Source organism: Catharus ustulatus, chromosome 9 (assembly GCF_009819885.2).
Source record: "Catharus ustulatus isolate bCatUst1 chromosome 9, bCatUst1.pri.v2, whole genome shotgun sequence".
NCBI lineage: Eukaryota > Metazoa > Chordata > Aves > Passeriformes > Turdidae > Catharus > Catharus ustulatus.
In genome coordinates this window covers 25,603,489-25,624,419 of record NC_046229.1, presented here as the reverse complement: position 1 = coordinate 25,624,419, position 20,931 = coordinate 25,603,489, and the positions used below count along the sequence as shown (strand labels likewise).

The window sequence follows — 20,931 nt, the reverse complement described above, 5'->3', positions numbered from 1 at the left end:
AGGTAGGGCTGATCCAGGAATAAATTTTCCCACCAGCTGTTTTCTTCATAATAAGGGGGGTGGTGCTGGGTGTAATATATGCGTGTATCTTTTTTTTTCCCAGGGCTGTTGTTTTCTATTAAGAAGAACCTCACAAATCTGTGTTCTTTCCTAATTAACAATAGGAGAATTATTATCTACACAGGCCAAGTGTAACTTGAAAAAATAACAATCAGGCTGTGATATTTTTTAACTCCCAAGGTCACTAGGTGCTGTGAGCAGGGCTCCCTGAGCAGCCTCACAGGACACACTGTCCCAGCAGGGCAGCTCCCACCTCACCTGGACCCCCACGGGGTCCTGCCCACCTGTGCTGCTGTCCTTGGGGTGGACAGAGGGACCCAGACAAGCTCCAGAAGCGGCTCATGGGAATCTCATGAAATTTAACAAGACAAAGTGCTGGAGCTGCCCTAGGGTCAATCCAGGCTGGGGAGGAGCAGATGGAGCAGCCCTGGGAGAAGGAATTGAGGGTGCTCACGGTGGGTGAGAGCCGGACCTGCCCCATCCCAGAACCCCTCGTGCCCTGGGCTGAGCCCCCAGCGTGGGTGGCAGGAAAGGGATTGGGATTCTGCCCCTCTGCCCTGTCAGGTGAGACCCCACCTGCAGAGCTGCCCCAGCCCTGGGGCCCAGCACAGGAAGGAGCTGGAGCTGCTGGAGAGAGCCCAGAGGAGGCACCAGGACGGTCAGAGGGATGGAGCAGCTCTGCTGGGAGGAAAGGCTGGCACAGCTGGGATTGTGCACCTGGAGAAGTTTTGGGGTGACCTCACTGTGGCCTTGCAGGGCCTGAAGGAGCTGACGGGAATCACAAGGATGCACTATTTACAAGGGCCAGGAACGCCAGGACAGGCAGGAATGGCTTCAATATCAGTCAGAGCATGGTGACAGCAACATCAAGTGTGGGTCCTTTCCAACTCAGAATATTCCGTGAATCTGTGAAACTTCAAACTGAAAGAAAGGTTTAGATTGGATATTGGGAAGAAGCTGAGGCCCTGGCACAGGTTTCCCAGAGAAGCTGTGGCCGCCCCATCCCTGGCAGTGTCGCAGGCCAGGCTGCACGGGTCTGGGAGCACTTGTGCTGGTGGAAGCTGTCCCTGCCCGAGGCAGGATGGAGTGACACAGGCTCGGAGGAGCCCTCAGCGCCCGCCGCTCCGGGGCTCCCAGAGCGCGCTCCCGCTGCGCCGGCGCCGCCCGGGGCGGGGCTGGGCCGGGCCGGCAGCGGCTGCGCGGGGCGGGCGCGGCCATGGCGAAGCACACGGTGTCCTCGGCGCGGTTCCGCCGGGTGGACGTGGACGAGTACGACGAGAACAAGTTCGTGGATGAGGAGGACGGCGGCGACGGGCAAGCGGGGCCTGATGAGGGCGAGGTGGACTCGTGCCTGCGGCAATATCCTGACGGGAGCGGCGGGGCGGAGCGGGCGCGGCCGCCGCCGAGGCGGCCTAATAGGGGAACATCCGCTAGCGGGGAGCGCTGGAACGGGAAAGGGCTGCGGTGGGAAGGGCTGGGGGGAGAGAACCGGCGGGACAACGGGCTGGCCGGACAAGGGAGAACGCTGGAGGGGGAAAGAGCTGGCAGCAGGAAGAGGCTGAAGCGGGAGGAGGCTGTCAGAGGGAAAGGGCTGGCAGCAGGAAGGGGAAGAGGCTGAAGGGGCTGGCAGCAGGAAAAGGCTGAAAGGGAAGGGGCTGAAGGGGGAAAGGGCTGTCAGATGGAGGGGGAAGGGGCTGGCAGCAGGAAGAGGCTGAAGCGGGAGGAGGCTGTCAGAGGGAAAGGGCTGGCAGCAGGAAGGGGAAGAGGCTGAAGGGGCTGGCAGCAGGAAAAGGCTGAAGGGGAAGGGGCTGAAGGGGGAAAGGGAAGAGGCTGAAGGGGTAAAGGGCTGTCAGATGGAGGAGGAAGGGGCTGGCAGCAGGAAAAGGCTGAAGGGGAAGGGGCTGAAGGGGGAAAGGAGGAAGGCTGTCAGCAGGAAGGAGGCTCAGCTTCCTCCCCTGCCCGCAGCAGCGCAAAGCCCCAGGGTGTGCTCAGGGAGGTGTCCGGAGGGATGCAGACAGGGGGTTCCCTGTGCCCAGAGAGTTCCCTGTGCCACTGCCTTGCCCTGCTGGCCCCTGGTCACTCTTCCCAAAGGCTGCTGCTGGGCTGGATGTAACCTGTTGTTGGGGGCTACAGATTGCAGAAGTGATGGAGAATGGTTTCTTTTACTTGGACCCTCATTCAAGGAAAGGCCTAGGAAGTTATTCAACAGTCCTGGAACTATACAGCTTGTTGATGCTGCTCCTACCTCAAATGGCCTGAAAAGTGCTGTCTTTAGCTGTAATGTCTTCTTAGCTGGTGAGGGAATCCTTGCATTGGAGTGTTTTCAGTCATGCACAAGCCAGCTGCAAGTATGGCTGTGTTGGTACTTGATGTCTGGTCCTTAACCATCTGGCACAGGGAACATGATGGCTGCACTGCAGGCAGCTCTGAAGAACCCTCCCATCAACACAAAGAACCAGGCAGTGAAGGTAAAACAGTGACTGCTCACTCATGGGTTACTGCTAAAAATCCTTTCCTGTCTCTGATACCTCTGTGCCACTAGTTGTACCTTGAGGAGGCCAGAGAAGCAGAATTTTGGGTATCTCCTGATGTTGAAACATCTGTGACCACAAGTGTTTTAATCTTGTTCAAAATACTGTAGCTCAGTACCGGGTACCTAGGTACCAGGTACTGTAGCTCTGTGCAGGTACCTTTACCTTGGTGCTGGATCAGGAGTGGTTCTCTTACCAATGCTGGTCGTGTTTTGTGTACCCAGGTATCACCAGGTGCCTGTGTCTGACTCAGACCAGACACATTACACAGATCTAATTGTCCTGTGCTCAGGGAAGCAGGGTTGCAGTTCTCACCTCTGACTAATGAAACCACCAGCAGCAAGCCTACAAAAAAGGAAGAATTGTTTTTTATCACATCCAATCAAAATGAAGCTGTTAAAACCTCAGGAAAAGCGTGCCCTCCCCCATCCGTAGCAGAGCGTGGGAGTCTGCTGGGTGCATGCATTTCTGAATATCCCCAGGATGAATCCTGCATAGGTCATGATTGCAGTGGTGGGAGGAACAGGCTGATAAGATACTCACTGCCCAGCTGGTGAGTGCCTGCAGTCACTTCTCCCTGCCTGGGGAGAGGCCCAGGGGCATGTTCCTGCTGGTGGTTCCTGGCAGAGCTGTTCCTGCAGCCCCAGCCCTTCCCTGAAGGGTTTTACAGAGCTCTGAGAACCAGCTGTTACAAATAGGTTGTATAGCTTTGTCCTCACATTAATGACTTGTTCCATTAGCTCTCTGTTGAAGTATTTAAGAATATCCTTGGTGGTGGAATTGAAGAGGGCAGAATGACTGAACATTAATACCTGCCTTAATTTTTGGTTATCTTTGGAACTTATATGATTTTACTTACAGTCATGTGAGAAGTCTTGCTAAGCCAAGTGGTTATGGGATATTAAATTGGGCAGGAAAACTGACATCCATAATTTCTGTCCAGCAACCCTGAGACATTCTTTTCTTATCCTGCCTCAGTTAGTGATGGATGAACAGGAAGAGCTACTCCTGATTACATGGCTAATTACTACTGTCAGCACACCACACGTTCCCAGGCCTGAAATGACATCCAGATCAATGGTTATTAATGCTCAATCTTAATGGCCAGTCTACATCCAGTGTGCCTGGGACAGCAGCTGGCTGCTTGGGAAACATGTGGCTTCCAGCAGTCACCTCTTCCAGGCTGCCAGTGGCATTTCCCTGGGTTATAATGGTTGTGTCACGTTAAACACTACAGAGGTATGGAAAAGGCTCTGGTGGGAAGGGGGGACAGACAAGCACTTGATTGTTATAATTATTTTGGAACTTGACAGATCTTGAGCTTCCATATGAGCATTGACTATTTAGCCATAATTAAGGGGTGGAGAATTGCAAACCCTAACAGAGGCACACACAGTCCTCTTCAGAGCTGTTAAAGAGAAAAATGCTCTAATTGAGTTGTTTTGAGAGAGGAGCAGTGCTTGGCTGCACCTCACACAGGGATGGCCGTGTCTGTTGTGTCCTGTTCCAGGACCGTGCTGAGAGCATCGTGCTGAAGGTGCTCATCTCCTTCAAAGCCAATGACATTGAGAAGGCCGTGCAGTCGCTGGACAAGAACGGGGTGGACCTGCTCATGAAGTACATCTACAAGGGCTTTGAGAGCCCCTCTGACAACAGCAGTGCTGTGCTGCTGCAGTGGCATGAGAAGGTGAGTGTGTGGGGACAGCTCCTGCCAGAGTGCCCCGGCCCTGAGCCTGGCCAGAACCCCCTTCCTGGCTGGTGAGACTCAAGTGCCAGATTCAGGCTGTGACTAGGGTGTGGCCCTGGAACTGGCAGCTGAGTTGTATCTCCTGCCCACTGCTGCTTCCTTGGGTAGACACCCAACAGTCAAAATTTGGGTTTCTCTTAGACTGAGGCAAACAAAATGGTTTAATCCACTGATTCAAGTGGGCTGAAGGAGAATTTCCTTCCTGGAGGGAAGCAAAATTTGCAGCTTGGTTATGCAGGGAAATGAAAGCTTAATTAAAGTTAAATAGCTTTCTTGAAATTGAGTGTGATTATTGTACCCTGGCTGCTGGTGTTTTGTGGAGGGCAGACAGATACTCAAGTGCAATATAAATGTGATCCCAATAATTTCATAGACTCCCAGAATGGTTTGGATTGGAAGGCACCTTTAAGCTTAAAGCAGGGACACCTTCTACTATCCCAGCTTGCTCCAAGCCCCATCCAACCCAGCCTTGGACATTTCCAGGAATAGGGCAGTCACAGCTTCTCTGGCAAACCTGTGCCAGGGCCTCAGCACCCGCACAGGGAAGGATTTCCTGATACCTAACCCTACTCCCTGTCAGTTTGAAGCCCTTCCCCCTTGTCCTGTCACTCTAGGCCATGTCCAAAGTCCCTCTCCATCGTTCTTGTCAGCCTGTTCAGGTCCTGTAAGGGAGCTCCAGGCTGTAGCTGCCCCGGGTGTTGATTGCCGTGTTTCCCTTGCAGGCGCTGGCTGCCGGAGGAGTTGGCTCCATTGTGCGTGTTCTGACTGCCAGGAAGACGGTGTAACTGCAGCAGGAGCGACGTGGAACTCCAGCAGGGAGCCGCTGGTACAACCCCTGACCCCCTCTGGCACGGCTGCTCCTGGGCAGCCCTGTCCCCCAGCTTTGCCTTCGCCCTGCTGCTTCTGTCATACCCCACCAATGATGCGCATCGTGATCTCTTCTGTCAATTCTGGAAAATTATGAAGGTGGAATTTTACTTCTAACAGGAATGTTTGGTACTCGCCAGCCTTTCAGTGACATATTCAGTGATGTAAACAATTTGGTGTTTAGGATGATTTGCATTTGTGTGTAATTGTGGCAGATTTGTACCTGACTCTCTGAGCAAATGCTGAGGGACACAGGGCAATGTCTTGATTTTTTGCTAGCCAAGCAGTGTTTTGAGCTAAAATCTTGATATTTGAGAAGTGGGGCAACTATTATTAACACAGGTAACTGGACCATGTTGCCTTTGGTCAGCCTCTGACCCTACACCTGTGACTAGGAGAGAAAAAAAGCTCTTTTCCAACCCCAATTATCATTCCAGAGAGCTGAGTATTTTCCTTACCTGCTCAGGTTCCTTGCCATCAGTCTGATGCTGGGTCCGCAGTGGGAACGTCACAGTGGGATGGAGTTGTCCATCATGCAGTTTGGAATTTAAAGGGTTAATGGTCCATTTACACTGGAGCCCAGCCCAGTGAACTCTTCTTGTTTTGGGGAGCAAAGGTCCTGAGGAAAAGAAGAAAAAGCAGCTTTTACACAGTAAATCACCTTTCAGCAACTGGAAAGTGATTTGGTTTTGTCAAGCACAACTAAATGGCTGCTTGGGGTAGTCTGAGAAACATATCCTGGTGTTGACACCACTCTTGCAGAGCCTCCCCTGTTTTGTTTTCTGGTTGTGTAGGGTCTGTAAGGATACCAGACAGCTCACATTCCTGTTGCATTGTGCCTCATCATGTTAGCTAGTGGGCCAGTCAGGTTCCAAAATAAAGAGGAACGTTTTAAAGAATTAGGAAAGCCCAGGGCATCCCAGACCATGGATCACTGTAGAAGGTTTAGGGCCAGGACTGAAATACATGTTTTAATTTCACTATTTTACTACAGTTCAGTTGTGTAAAACTGTTGGGGACCTTGTGAAATTTTTGCTGTTTTTTGATATCTGCTTTGTTTTTGTAATAATAATAAAGACCAGACAATAAATCGTCACTGAATATTTACTCAGTGTCTGACATACCTTCAATGGAGGCAGGAACCAGCATGGTTACCCCTAACCCATTCAGAGGCTCCCTAATTCTCTTCCTAGGATGCTTCTCCTTGCTCACCTCCAGAAGAACACAGGCACAGCCACAGGAGGCACTGAGATCACCCAGTGGGAGACCCAGTCTTGCTACAGAAAGTGTCCAGGTCTCACCCATAGATGTGTGCAGAAATTCTCCTGGTCATGCAGCGAGGGTTCTGTCCTTACAGCTCTGCCAGGGACTGTGATTGGCTTCTCTGGTTCTTTCCACTTGCCCACATTTGGGTTAAGACATCGGTGAACCTCATTAAAAAAAACCAAAACTGTAATCCAAGAGAAGTGGAAAGTATTTTCCAAAGCAATTGATGCCAAAGCAGATCAGCTGCCTCCAGATGGCATTAAATAAAGGAAGTGAATAAAAAGAGTGGTCATAAGGTTCTTCAGATCCCCTTGGGTGAGGCTGTGATGTATCTGGGAACATTTACAGAACATGTACATCGGTGTTTCTGTGCAGGGATGTGCTAAAACACACATTGCTGTGGGGATAGGGCAGGATTTGCAGGGGCAGCTCTGCTGGCAATGAGTGTCAGGAAGGGAAAAAGTAAATGTAGTCTTAAAAAACAGCATCGTTCCTCCAAATCCTGCCTTGCTTGTATTGGTGGATGGTATGGACACCATGACAGGGGTTCAGATTCCTGTTAGGAGAAGGAAGCCTTCAATGGAGAACCTCATGCAGGTCAGACTGGGAGGGGTGACAGGGTTTGCAGAGCTCTGCTGCCTTCAGCTTTAGCTGGAGCATGTGGCAATGGCACCTTCTCAGAGATATCCTGCTTTTGTGCTAGCTGAGAGCCACTGCTGTCCTCACATCCACCTCAGTGTCTGCCACTGAGGAAAAAAGCCAAAACCCCCAGGTCCTGTGCAGAGAGTTCCAACCTGCCTTCCTGGGAATGAGCTGGATGTGCTCCTCCTGCCCAATAAAACTCCTCACAAAATGGTTGTCCCTTTTGCATAATGAGGGGTTCTTTGTGCCTGAATCAGTCTTTTTTGACTCTTCTGAAATTATAAACATGCACATATTTTTGCTATACAAAGTCAAAACACGTGCACTGCATCCCAGCTGGATTTTGGACATTCTCTATTTCTGATCCACCTATTGGCAATCTGGGTTTGCTGGATTCCAATAAGTCTTCCACAGGAAATGTCACCATCTGTGTTTCTCACTTCCTGTTGGACGTTAGCGTAGAAGAAGCAAGTTTACCTACCGAGTCAGCTTTGGGCAGAGAAAGGGGAACAAGAGACTAGCTCTTGCTGAAAGGGCTGTGCTTATCACAGCTCTGAAATCTCCTCACTGGTAAGTGACAAATACCCAGGCAGACGGACGGCTGCTGTGAGCATTCCAACGGGGATGATCTCTCATCCTCCTCCAGCTCCCCTTGTACTGCTTTTGGGATAAGCCTGACCAGCAGTGCACCAATTCAGATAATTAAATGAGCAAAAAATAACGCTTCCAATAAAGGTGAACCCTGTGCTGCTCCATAGAGTCTCCCATCCCTCACAGGAATCAGAAGAGGCACCTGGAGGGGTGTTTTAACACTCACCATGTTATTCCTACCCTGTTACCACCACTTCAGCTGGTTGCATGTCACTCTGCTTTCCTGGAGATCAGTCTTCCATGCTCCCGTGGGAAGTCCATAAGAGCCAGCTGGGATGCTGAGGGCACACACAGCTCAGAGTTCTGTTTGGTCATTTGGATTAAAACCCGAGTCTTTGCTGCTCAGGGGCTCAGGTTTCTCCATCAGCAGCACTCAGAAGTCACGTTCCCAGCCTCCCTCCCACTGCTGGAGTTATGTAATTTGCTAGGGAAGTTTTGGTAAAGGCACAAGGGGTTGAGTCTTGCTGACATATTTTAAGCTCTTACAAAATACACATCACATTGCTGGTAGATGGAGCAAAGTACCTCCAAAAATGCTTAAAAACCATGTGTGGAGCAGCCAGCTCCAAACCTGTGAGTCAGCAGCAGGTCAGAATCCTGCTGTCACCACGTGCCCTGGGCTCATCTCGGCCCTGGGCTCCAGAGCCAGTTGTGCTTCATTGGCCCTAAAACAGCAGGACAGGGTGATGTTGGGCTGAGCCCTCGGTTATGGGGCAGCACGGCCACTGCCCAGGAACCTCATCCATGGGCAGCTCCCTGTGCCCGTAGCAGCACATGGAACTCCACACTGGGGCACCACGGTGGGTCAGGAAGGACCAAGGGTTTCCCAGGCAGGTCCTTGGGCTCTGCTTCCCCTCCGCACTCAGGGGAACCCCAGGCCAAGTGTGCCTGCCAGGAACTGTTTAGCGATCAAACTGCGCTGTGCAGGGCACCCAGGGCTCAGGCTCGGTTTCGCAACCTGAAACTCGACCTGATGAATCACCCAGCATCCGTGGCTTTTAATGGAAAAGCCGGAAGGTATCCCGGATCGGCGAGGAGCAGGGATGCAGCCCATGGACACCCGCAGTGTCAGAGCAGCATCAGCCCCACTTCCCCACCCCGGGGCTGATAACGCGGCTGAGGCCACTTCCTTCCCGCTTGGTGACAGCGGCGGGGGACCGGCAGAGAGGAGCCAGAGAGGCCGAGCTGCGCCACAAGGAAGGGCAGGGAGAGCGGCGAGACCCCGGGCTCGGGGATCCCACATCCCGGCACGCCATGTCCCTGGTGGAGACGATCCGGCTGTGGCAGGAAGGAGTGTGTGCAGCGGACAGCAAGGACTGGAGCGCTGCCCTGGATGCCTTCACGGCCGTGCAGAACCCCCCTGCCAAAATCTGCTTTAACATCGGCTGCGTCCAGCTCGTGCTGGGGAAGCTGGCGGAGGCGGAGGAGGTAAGGGACAGCCCCTAGGGCCGCTCATCCTCTCGGCTCCGGGACTTCCCAGATCCATGGACATGGTGGGGAAGGAGGGAGTTAAAAGGATCGCGGTCTAAGGGATGGATTCGGGGCTTTTTAAAACTGTGAGAAAAGGGGGAGAGTCCTAGGCTGCCAAACGTATTCTGGCAGGGAACCACAGGTGAGGCAGCAGTGATACACCGTCACTGTTCACTCTCCCTCTCTCCAGGAGGTGACCATGCTGGCACATGGCTCCAGCTCAAAAAAACCCAGGAGCCTGGTACAGGCTGTCCCTCACCCGATTCCCAGTGCTGCAGGGAGACAGCCCACAGAGCTCAGCTAAGGCAGGACAGGTACAACTGCTCTATGCCCTCAGTTCTTTTAAGGTGTCCCCTTTTTCCCCACTCCTACCTGTGCAGGCATTCACCCGGAGCATCGGCTGCGACAAGCACCTGGCAGTGGCTTATTTCCAGCGGGGGACCGTGTTTTACCGGAGGCAGAAGTGAGTGGAAGGGTTTCAAGTTTCTTTTTTTGCCGCTTACAAGATGCCAGCCTTCATCTGAGGACGACCCCAGGCAGGTTGGTGCCCCGAAGCCCAGACTGAAATCCCTCGAGGTCAAACAGGCTCCTAGTCCTCAGCACTGCAGTCCTGGGATTAACATGAGCCTCAGAACCTCTCTCCTTCCTTGGAGTGTCTGAAACACTGCAAGGATAGAGGGGAGACCCGACTGAACTCACCGAGTCTGAGTGCGGGCTTAGAGGCAGGCAGGTTGCCACCAGAAGCTGCTAGCACCCTTTCCTCTGCTCCACAGCCACGGGAAGGCCATTGAAGATTTCAAAGAGGCGCTGGCCCAGCTGCGAGGCAACCAGCTCATCGACTACAAGATCCTGGGGCTGCGCTACCGGCTCTTCGCCTGCGAGGTGAGACACACCTGGCCACCAGTTTTGATCCCAAAGGTCTGATCTCCAGCATGAGAAATCTAAAGAGGAGACAGCCAGCCTCTCTTGGTACCTTGTAAAAACCAAGCAAGCGGGTCCCATCCCTTCCCTTCCCTGTCTGGTTGCTCCAAGAGCTCTTTCCCTCGCTCCCTTCCCTCCAGCAGATTCTCTACAACATCGCACTGGTGTATGCCACAACAGAGAACTGGAAGAAGGCTGAGGAGCACCTGACCCTGGCCATAAGCATGAAGAGCGAGCCCCAGCACAACAAGATAGACAGGGCCATGGAAGCCATCCTGGTACGGAGGAGCAGGTCCCACAGCCCCACAGGGAGAGGGAGGGAAATCCCACTGACAGCACATCCACCTTTCAGCAGGATTAAAATGCCATGGCAATAGATATTGTAGTGGGATACAAGCCCCTGGGAAGAGCTTTGGGTCATTGGGGAGGCAGGGATGGGAAGATGGGATTTGATGGACTGTACCGGGGCTGGGATTGGGCTGTCATGGTGGTGGTCTGGCTTTATGGAGCAGCCCCCAAGCCCATAAGAAGCTTCTCCCCCCAGAAAGGACATTCATCATTCCCTGCTCTCACCTCCAAAGTCTCCATGACTTCTCTGTGCTACAGAAGCAGAAGCTCTGTGAGCTGGTGGCCATTCCTGCAGGGAAGCTGTTCAGGCCAAATGAGAAGCAAGTGGCTCAGCTGGAGAAGAAGGACTACCTGGGAAAGGCAATGGTAAGAAAGATCTATACTGTTTATTCAGGCCATGCCTGTGGGCTGAAAAGAGCTCTTGACTGCCTTCTCACCACCCCTCTGAGCTGCTGTCTGCTGCCTGGTAGGCAGCCAGAGATAGGGAGCTGGTCTCTGCCTCAGGGCAAACATGGAGAGAGCGATGACACAGGGATCTCGTGGGAAACAGGGAATATGCAAGAGCACAAGAACTAAAAGCATGTTCCTGCCGAGCATGGCCTATTTCTAGTTTGTCTTCTCCTTAGCAAGACATGAGGGATAATCAGCAATGAGCTGGAAAGATCCCACTGGAGCTTCAGCTCAAGGCAAGACATTTTGAGGAGTGGGGGAAAGGAGCTATTTAATATTTGACACCCACAACCAACCTCCAGTTCTTCCACTGCTTTTCAGCTCAAATGAACAAGCAACTTGTCTCCTGTGAGTGTGCAAAATCCAGTCACTGGAATACCATCCCTGGGATCAGGTCCTGGAAGGCAGCACTCATCCAGAAAAGGAACCAGGCACAGGGGAATCAGATAACAAGAGCCAGGCAGCTCCTTGAGTGCCAGAAACAGGCCCAAAAACATGGATCAACTTTCTAAATTACACTTTATGTCACCTGTAGGAGGTATGGGCTTGAGCTGGGCACTTTGGCTCCCTTCAACATTTGTGATTAACACAGAAAGGGAAGCTTTTAGGATATAATGCCTCAAACCACAGACACAGCCAGGCTAAGAGCAGAAAACTTACACAGCTGAGAGGGAAGGTTCAGTGCCAGAGTCACTCAGCCTGTAGTCCAAGATGCTTAATCCTAAAATCATAGCCCATCCTGAGGAGCTTGGCTTGGCCAACAGCCAAGGAGGAGGAGGGTCGACATCAGAGGTCTGAGAGAGGTTTCCAGGCAGCACCAAGTCACTCTTTGTCTTTGGCTCTAGGTGGTGGCATCCGTGGTGGACAAGGACGATTTTTCAGGATTTGCTCCCCTGCAGCCACAAGTAAGACTGTCTGTGAGCAGCAGGCTCAGGGCAGGATGACATAGGGTGGCTGCCAGCCACAGTGGGGAGCAAACAGTGCCCTCACCACCCTGAGCTCTGTGCCACCGCCGTGGGGAGGAGCTGGGCACTGCTTCCACGGATCAACTGCTCCCTCCAGCATCAGGAAGCTCATCCCAAACCCAGCCACAGCAGTGGCTGGAGCTGGTTCCCTGCACGGGGCAGGGTGATGGCTCTCTGCAGGGAGCTGTCTCTGACCCTCCCCAGAGAATTCATTAGGGGTCTTCTGCCTAAGCCTGAGTGGGGAAACAATGGCAGCTCTGCTCTCGCTACCCTCCTGCCCATTCCAGAGCTCCTTTGCATTTCCCGTGCTGTTTTCTAGATGAAGTAGTGGTACCTTCCAATTCCTAAACGTGGCAAGAGCTTTTCCAGGTTTTTGGGAGGATATGGGGAAGCACAGCACAGCACCATTGCACAAGCTAAATTACAACCTTCTCAATGCAGACAGGTGTTGACAATCTAAATCCTCTGTGAACTGAAACGAAAATAAGGAGTGAAAAGAGGATTGCCTCTGAAAACAAACTGTATACTGAAGAATGTGGGAACTGTTCCTTAGAAGGAACAAAGCCAGTGATATTCCTCATGGCATGTAAGGCACTTGCACGTGGAGGAAGGAACGGTGTTGGGGTGAGGGCAGGCATGGTAAAAGGCTGCAGGACACTTCTGCAAGGCAAACAAAATCCTCTGGATTACTGGTATTTTCCTTTTTGTCTTCCTGTTGGTAGGCCTCTGGTCCTCCCCCCAGGCCCAAGACCCCAGAAATCCTTAGGTAAGTTGGATGAAGAATGGATAATTCACGCAGCCAGGCACAGCCCCATCCTGCGTTCTTACAGCCAAGCATCCAGCTAGCACCCACAACACAGGGAGTGGGGAATGTTCAAACACAGAGGGAGAAGTCTGGATTCTCCCTACAATGTAAAACAACAGCATTGCCAACATTCCTAACCTGTCCATGCTCCCACTCCAGGGCCCTCACAGGGCAGCCACACCGTGTGATGTTTGAGTTCATTCCTGAGACTGCTGAGGAGCTGCAGGTCCTGCCAGGAAACATTGTCTTTGTCCTGAAGAAAGAGAAGGACAACTGGGCTACAGTGATGTTCAATGGAAAGGTATACCAGGAGTGTGCTGGACAGCAGGGGCAGACAGCAGATTATGGTTGGGGTTCTGCAGAGGCTTGCCAACAGTAGTTAAGTTTCTGACTCAAGTCTCTTACGTCCACTCTGGCTAAGGCCACAGGGTTCAGTGAAATCCACCCAAACTACAGAAACTAAAACTCAAGCCTCAGGAACCCTCCTGGATGCAGGGGAGGGTGAGGACACATCCAGTTGTGTCCTCCAGCAGTGGGTTGCCTTCTTGCCAAGCAATCACTACTCATCTCTCCTCCCCCTGCAGAAAGGGATCGTCCCCTGCAACTTCCTCGAGCCTGTGGAGCTCCCGAATAAGCTGCATATCCAGGTGAGGAGGAACTGGTGTCCTGGGGAGGGCAGATCTCCACATATTCACCTAACACTCACTGCCTCTCAGTATATGTGACTCCCTCCCCCTCATGATCCTGGGGTTGGTTCTTCTGGCTCATGGTCATCTTATCATGAGCTCAGAGGTTGCAAAATCCGTGTTGGTGGCACCCATGCGTGGTGGTTGGCAGTGCTGGGAAGATAATGGATATAGCATAGTCACCCCTCCCGAGTTCGAGACCCCAAACAGACTCCAGGAAAATACCAGGTTGGAGGGGGGCTGCACAAGGCAGCAGCACCCCAGCCCCTCAGTAAAGATGGGATTGACAGCACTATCTCTTGCCATGGCACAGGAAGAAGCCCCTGTGGAAGCCGAGATCCCCGAGTCACTCACCTCCACTGTGCCGGAGAAGCCGCGGCGGCTGGCACCAGGTCAGTGTGGGGAGCTGAAGGCGTGGGGAGCACAGGCTGACATCACCCACAGCAGGGTGAGATGCTGCATCCTCCTCCTTTGAGACTAGGACTAGGGATCATGTCCATCTCATTCCTGGCCCCATTTGCAGTCAGGGACTGGGAGACATTAGAGGAGGAGGCAGAGACAGCAACTGCAGTGCTGAGGATGGAGCAAAAGAGTGCCTGTGGGGTGGTCCCTGAGGAAAGCAAGTCCCTCTGTGCTTTTAATTAGCACATGACTAAGGAGAAAAAGGGCCTGGAGATAGGAATGGGGCAAGAACCAGCTTGGAGTCAAAGATCTCTTGTAGGCTTCTCCTTCAAGCAGGGCATCAAGACAGTTTCAGTGCTGCTGTGAGCTGAGCTAGGCTTGAAGGAACTGTATTGGAGGGGATTCCTGGCTGGTGCTACCAGTGTCCCACATCCCAAGCTCATGTGCCCAACACAGCAGCCTTGTAGGAGTGCGTGGGTAGATCTGACACAGAGGAAAGGTGTGGCTCATGGAATTAAAGACAAACACCTCATGGACACAACAGCCCCAGTGATCACCTTCATGGCACCAAAACCCATCTCAGATCTATTAGTGGGAAGAAAGGCTCTTCCTGGAATAAGCACAGTTGTGCCAAAGCACTGCCAAACTAAATAAGATCCTCATGAAGAGGCTTCCACAAAGCTGCGTGGAATGACCCTACCTGGAGGCCTGAGTTTAGCTTTACAGACCCATTGGAGGACAGCGATTGCCTTTGGTTTTCAGGGTGGACCTGGAGAGATCAGAAGAGAAAGACACTAAAAACCAGCAGCTATTTTTTTAATCCACCCATGAAAGACATCCCACCCCTCATGCTCCCATTCCTGCAAGAGGGAAGGCACAGAGCCAAAAACCTCTGCTCAGTGGTTGTATCTAGATCTTACAGAACCCCTGTGGCAGATGCCGTATCCATTTGAGGGACCACTGCTGGCTCCAGGGTTGGTTGGTGTTGTTGATCATGATGGACTGCAGGAGGTCTGGCTGTGTGTTTAGACCCCAGCTCCTGAGCCACCTTTTTCCTCCTCCCCAGACTACGTTCCTGCTACTGTGGCGCAGCCAGGAGACACAGCAAAGGTAATGTCCTGTGAGCACAGACCCCGAGGGCCTGCTGCTCATACAAATCTGCATTTACCAGGAGACTTAGGGCTGCTTTGTGGGAGTTCTCCTCCAGGCCCCAGGTGAGGGGGCCACTGGATGACTCTCATCTTGAGACCAGAGAAATAGGAGAGAGCTTGGCTGGAATGCACATACTTACATACTTCTGGGTAGGGTCAGCACTGGGAAGAGAGATGGGAAAATACAGCAATTCCAACTTAAAAAAAAAAAAAAAATTAAAAAGAGGGGCTCGGAGGGTAGACACAGCTCTAATTTGATCACCCCAGAGCCACAATTTGGTGCCAAGTCCCTAATCTATTGCTGCCTAGGGCTACTAACCAGCCAATGTCCAAGCACAGCTTGGGAGGCACAATCTGTCTCAGGCAACCACAGTTTGCACATCCCTGTGCTTGCAAGGCACACAAGGTGACATCCCATTTCCTGCCTGCAGGAGGCTGAACCCACTGTTTCCAGCCCCCATGTCCTCAAGGTGCATTACAAGTTCACAGTTGCTCTGAGAGTCGATCGAGGTCGCTCCTACAGGGAGCTCCTGGAGTTGGTTTGCAAGAAGCTGGAGCTGCAGCCCGAGCACACGGAGCTGAGGTGAGGCACTGCCAGCCCCAGTGAGCCAGGGCTGTGTTCCAGCTCCTCACCTGCATCCCCTGCACACCAGGTACAAGCCTGTGGAGGGCCAGGAGCTGGTGACTCTGAGTGCAGAGAACCTGGAGGCAGCCTGGACCCAGAGCAAGGACAACTGCCTGACAGTCTGGTGCAATGGCACAGAGGTCAGTGACAGCTACAGGGGGCAGCTCCCTTCCCTCCTGCCTTTGTCTTCCCTGCCACAAGCACGGGTTTGTGGCTTTCAGCAGAAGCCTGTGACCTCATGAGAGGCAGAGCAGCAAAGAGTGAGTGGAGAGGAGAAGCAGAATTCATGTCTCTTGCCCTGGTACAGAAAAAAAAAACAACAAAACAATTGGTTGTGTCCTCACCAGCTTGTTTCCTGCCTAGGGAAAGGGGTTTGTACCAGAGGAGTCACTGCAGGAGGCAACGCCAGGGGAGATGGGACCGACTCACGTTGTAGCTCAGTACAGTTATGAAGCCACCCAACCTGAAGACCTGGAGTTTCAGGCAGGAGACACGATCCTTGTTTTATCCAAAGGTAATTGTGCTCCTCCTGGGACAGGAGAGGGGAGGGACCCACCAGCTCTGGTGAGAGGGAGGGTGGTGTGGTGGCAGCAGAGCCCCTCCAGCTGTGCCTTGGGATTCCCATTCACACGTCCCTGTTACACACACTCCTTCCAATGTATTTTCATCACTCCCATTTCCACCGCGCCCCTCCCAAACATTTAAGACAGGAGGTACACTTGGGCTGTGTTTAAGCTTGTTGATCACAGTGGATTCTTTCAAAGAGATGCCTCATTTTAGCTGCCATCCCCACAATGGGAGCAGGCTCACACTCCCAATTCCTTCTACCTGGAACTTTTTTTAATCTACTTTTCTTATCAAGGGAACAATCTTCCATTAGTCATTCAATATTAGTCTTTAGTGTTTCTGTGGCAATTGAGGCTTAAATACACACTAAATCTCAGGAAGATCAATGAAGAACTATATACACAGGGCATGTTCCCCATCTCATTTGAGCCTCTGAGTGAAATCAAGAGATCAGGAATAAGTTTTAAAGGCAAACCCCCCTTATATGTTGCTCTCTGTAGTTATGTCACTAATCTGTGGTGGCTGGCAGACTTTGGCAACAGTACACAATCAGTCCCCCGTCCAACCTCTGACAGGTTAGATTTTGCACCACTCAATACTGATGACCCCCTCCACCCAAAATCCTACCTTCCCCACCCTTCACTGATGAGCTAAATATTTCCCAGTACAAAGTTGGTTCTTGCCTCATTTGGCTCCCCCACAGCAAAACTGCCAGAGCTCATAGGCTTTACCTAGGGCAGCAGAGGTTTGGGATGGAGGGGGGGCATTGTTTCAGGGGTTTTATGTGAACATGAGAAACAGCTGACAAAACACTTCAGATGTATCCTGAAGAGGACAGACCTAGGTCTCAGATAATTTCCTCACTCTCCACACTCACTTTGTTTCCACTCAAGACAGTTTCCAAGCCTCCTCTCTATTTTCATGCAATTCCCCACCCTCATTTGATATTCTTACTTTATCACTTTACTCTCTTCCTCATTCCTCCCTTTCCTCTACATTCCACTCCCTGCTGGGTCTAGTACTCCCAAGTTTTATCAGGAAGATTTATCAGCAGAAACACCATAAAACGGTGATTGCAGGCCTGCCTGCAGCACATTATGCTCCTGTACATTCCTAGGGTCATAAGAGCTGTGTCAATTTTCCCTTCCAGTGAATGAAGACTGGTTTGAAGGCAAGTGCAAGGGGAGGACTGGCATCTTCCCATCTGCATTCGTTCAACAGCCCAACACTGAACACCCAGAGAAGTGATTCCAGAAGAGCTTGAAATTGTGAATACAAATTAGGATTTCAATTGTTACCAATATCTAGCCTGCGTATTAATGCCTGCATCTGAAAATGAACTTTAAATGTTATTACTGCTTGTAGTAAAAGCTTTATATTTTCTCTTACCTTTTGCGTTGTTCTCTTAGACAGGAACTTGTTAAGAAATTGATAATTCCTGTTAAAAATATATTCATTCCTAAATCCTGTGCTTGCCAAGAGATTTGCCATGTTCCCCCATCCTTAAAAAAGCTTTTACAGAGCCAGAAGCTGGGAACACCCACAAGAGGGTGGTGCAATGTGCATTTACAGCCCTGCCAGCAGATCCTGAAGGGTAAATGAGTTCAGGAAGCTACAGACCAGGAAAACATTTGCTTCCTTAAAACATCAGTCCTAACCCCAAGATCTTGGAAGACACCACATAGCCTCAGCCTGCCCCAACTCACAATTCAAATTCACAGGGACTAAACTTCCACCAATAAAAGCAGACACATTTTCTTCAGCGTTGGGACATGTGCCTCGAAGTTCTTCCTAATCAGAAGATACAGTAACTTAGAAAGACACAGCCTGGAATCCCAGAGCTTTACTCCGAGGGTGCTAAGGAGGCAGGGACTTCCCCACTCTGGATTCTATCACCCAAGCCCAGAAAACCCCACTGCCCCATTAACCTAAATAGCACATTTCTTTTTAAAGGAACTTATCCTGGAGACAATAAACACCTGTAATTACAAAACCAGAACATCAACTCTGGAGTTTCTTGTGACATACCTGTAAGCATGGAAACAGTGAACACCGTGGTCTGCAGGCAAGTCAAAGGCAGAAGGGTCTGTGCCCTTCATCTGCACACTGCACATGCTGTACCAGGATGAGTCTGCAACTAGGGAGGAGCTTTGCAAGGTGCTCCCATCCTACATATTTAGTTCAGTATGTAACACACACTACACAGGCAGCACAAAACCACAACCAAACTATCTGTACCAAGCCCAACCCAGAATCATTGTGATTTATTCAGGGCTCTTTCAAATAAAAAACATTTTTCTGGCTTCTACAGAAACATAATGCAATTTTAAAGGCCTGAAGCCAAGTCACACAGGAAATAAATGCTACACACAGACCTGGATGGAGAGAACATGGTTTAATTAAAGGCAAAGCTGATTTCGGCAGCTGCAGTTCTTGCACAGACAGACAGAAAACACAAAAAAAGCTTACAACACAAACCAGTTTCTGTTGGGGGCCCCTTGCCTTGCTCCTCCAGGTGCTGGAGGGCAGGCGGGGTCAGACGCATTCCCGAGGCCGGGTGCTCATGCACAAGTGGGGCCTGGCACGGCCGGGAGTGAGATGGTGTTCCTGGTTAGCTCGTCTGGGGTGCAAGAGTCAGTGACGGTGCAAACACGGGAATGTCGCAGCTGCCTGGGCGCACAGCTCGGACACACAGCGGGAGGGGACACACAGGGTGGGCTGATTTCCACCGGGTGGGAACTTCACTTTTTGGACTTGTTAAAGGAAATACAGCTTTGAAATGCAACACAGAACAGTGATGTTGCTAAGGTGGAGCTCGTAGGGAGCTTCTCGAACCCCCGAGGGTATTGGGTCTCCTCCGCCTTCCCTTTTTGTGTTCTCTGGGGCTGCCCAGACTCCAGCGTCACTTCGGCTCCTCCATGTGCTTTGTTCTGCAGCTGAATTCTAGTCCAGAGATCCTGAATCATCACACAAACCCCTACTGCTAAAAATAGCAAATGGACATTGAGTCTGTTTCTGTAACTTCCCTGGGAAATCTAACAAAAACGCTGTCCTTTTCTTTAACAAAACTTCCAGTCTTCCTTCCCCCTAATAAATAGCAAATAAAACATTTTTTTCCTTTTCCCTTCTGCACCTTTTCATCTGTGAACAGCACTGTGCTGTTTCCGTGTGTCCATGGGTGCCTTGAATTTGTTTCTGGCACTGAAAGCCTGGGGCTGCAGCTGGGACAGGTTTCTGCAGAGCTGACCTGTGCCTCACTGGGCGTGCGGATGCCCCATGCTGTCTGGGCTGGCTGTTGGATTCAACCAGCCCTCCTGGACCCCTGATTATTTTCTGCCATGGTAATGAAACTACGAGCATTTAGCGAAGATGGGAGGATGGAAAGAGAAAAAACAAAACCAAACCAAACAAAAAAAAGAAAAAAAAAAAAGAAAAAAAAAACCCAGTGAAAGCTTTCTACCTACCTATTAAAATGAGTCAGGCTGTGAATGCACAGACTAGCCTGCCCTTTGTGGGGCTAGCCACTATGCTACAGTAAAATGTACAGGAATCACACATTAATTTAAAACCCCATAGCAGTTAACTTGCTTTTCAACATAGTGCTGCGATGCCCCATGTCACCCCTTATAGCTCAAACACCTACTGAGAGAAGGGCATTTCATGCTGGAGTCTCTAACCCACCCAAAGCCTCTGGGTGAAGTGTGCCAAGTGCCAGACTCTCTCTCTTTCATGGAACTCCTTTGCTAGTCCAGGATACAGAGCCCCACCTCATCACCACCCACTGTGACCGGAGCAGCAATTGGGGCTTTCGTTGCTACACACTGACTATGAAGCACGTCTGTGTACAGAATTCAGTGTGATCTTACTACTGAGATAGTAATAAAGATGTTTAGGAGTAATTTCAACTACATTCTCAGTCAGCGAAGCAATCATTAATGGATTCCTATTGTATCTCCCCAAAGAGAGGAAAAGGATTGAGAAGTTCTCATTGGCTTCTCCCATCTGCCCTTTGCTCTCAGCTTTTACTTCCCATGTGGCTGGGGACATGCACAATGGAGAAGGTGAGAGGCGGTGATATTGGGTTACTGAGTGAGCCAAACAGCAGTTCCTCTCTCCCTCCGAAGGGCCTGGGGGATGGGAGAGTTCCTGATGTTGTTTGCTTGCACTGCAGACGTTTTGTGCACACTCAGTGGGTTGGTGGAGCACTTACGCCCTCCTGACAGCAAGGAACAGAAGAGAGGGCTGCCACCTGCACAGGACTGTGTGTGCCAGTCCCACAGACCCAACATGCCATGGTTTATGGAGCCATCGTTGTAAGGGTTGCCTCCTCTGTCTCAATGCGGCGGATTCATGGCGCCTTGTCCGCGCTGCTGCTTCTGCTTCTGCTGCATCAACAGCTGCTCCAGGGCCGAGGGGCCGGGGTGCATCATGGAACTGGACCAGATGGACTAAAAACAAACAGCCAACACTAGTACCTCTTTGCATTGCAGCGTCCCTCTGCCAGATGGGAAAGCAGACACCATGTTCTGTATTCTCCCTCTTTATCACTCATACCTGGCTTATCAGGAAAGTTAACCAGGCTTCAAAGAAGACCTCCTAAAAAGAGGCTCCCTGGAAGAACTTTAACCTCCTCCAGAACCCTCGTTACCATAAAATTCATCCCACATTAACTATTACTAATTTTAGACTAGTCAAAGCCAATGTTAGCATTTCTTCCAGTTCTGCCAGCCTGGGCTTGTTCCACAAAATCTCAAAACCAGCAAAAACTGGAGATTTG

General features: G+C 51.2%; 3 protein-coding genes across 5 annotated transcripts in view; 2 read left to right on the top strand and 1 right to left on the bottom strand.

The window, feature by feature from the left end:
* The first annotated feature begins 1,233 nt into the window (after window positions 1-1,233).
* ARPC5 (actin related protein 2/3 complex subunit 5) lies at window positions 1,234-6,312 on the top strand. Its single transcript, XM_033067986.1, has 4 exons — window positions 1,234-1,419; window positions 2,456-2,528; window positions 4,102-4,278; window positions 5,061-6,312. The coding sequence occupies exons 1-4, from the start codon at window positions 1,277-1,279 to the stop codon at window positions 5,121-5,123; spliced, it is 456 nt and encodes a 151-aa protein (XP_032923877.1). The 5' UTR covers window positions 1,234-1,276; the 3' UTR covers window positions 5,124-6,312.
* A 2,469-nt stretch (window positions 6,313-8,781) lies between these two features.
* NCF2 (neutrophil cytosolic factor 2) lies at window positions 8,782-17,542 on the top strand. Its single transcript, XM_033068161.1, has 15 exons — window positions 8,782-9,192; window positions 9,615-9,697; window positions 10,008-10,116; window positions 10,296-10,433; window positions 10,762-10,869; window positions 11,799-11,858; window positions 12,641-12,684; window positions 12,883-13,024; window positions 13,308-13,370; window positions 13,723-13,801; window positions 14,878-14,921; window positions 15,394-15,545; window positions 15,616-15,727; window positions 15,951-16,101; window positions 17,305-17,542. The coding sequence occupies exons 1-15, from the start codon at window positions 9,019-9,021 to the stop codon at window positions 17,400-17,402; spliced, it is 1,557 nt and encodes a 518-aa protein (XP_032924052.1). The 5' UTR covers window positions 8,782-9,018; the 3' UTR covers window positions 17,403-17,542.
* Window positions 17,543-18,534: 992 nt separating this feature from the next.
* SMG7 (SMG7 nonsense mediated mRNA decay factor) overlaps window positions 18,535-20,931 on the bottom strand; it is a 54,817-nt gene continuing 52,420 nt past the window's right edge. For all 3 annotated transcript variants that reach the window (XM_033067293.2, XM_033067295.2, XM_033067294.2), the window contains one exon: window positions 18,535-20,602. In XM_033067293.2, the coding sequence (XP_032923184.1) occupies window positions 20,489-20,602 (114 nt within the window). In that variant the 3' untranslated portion in view covers window positions 18,535-20,488. The remainder of the gene's footprint in view (window positions 20,603-20,931) is intronic.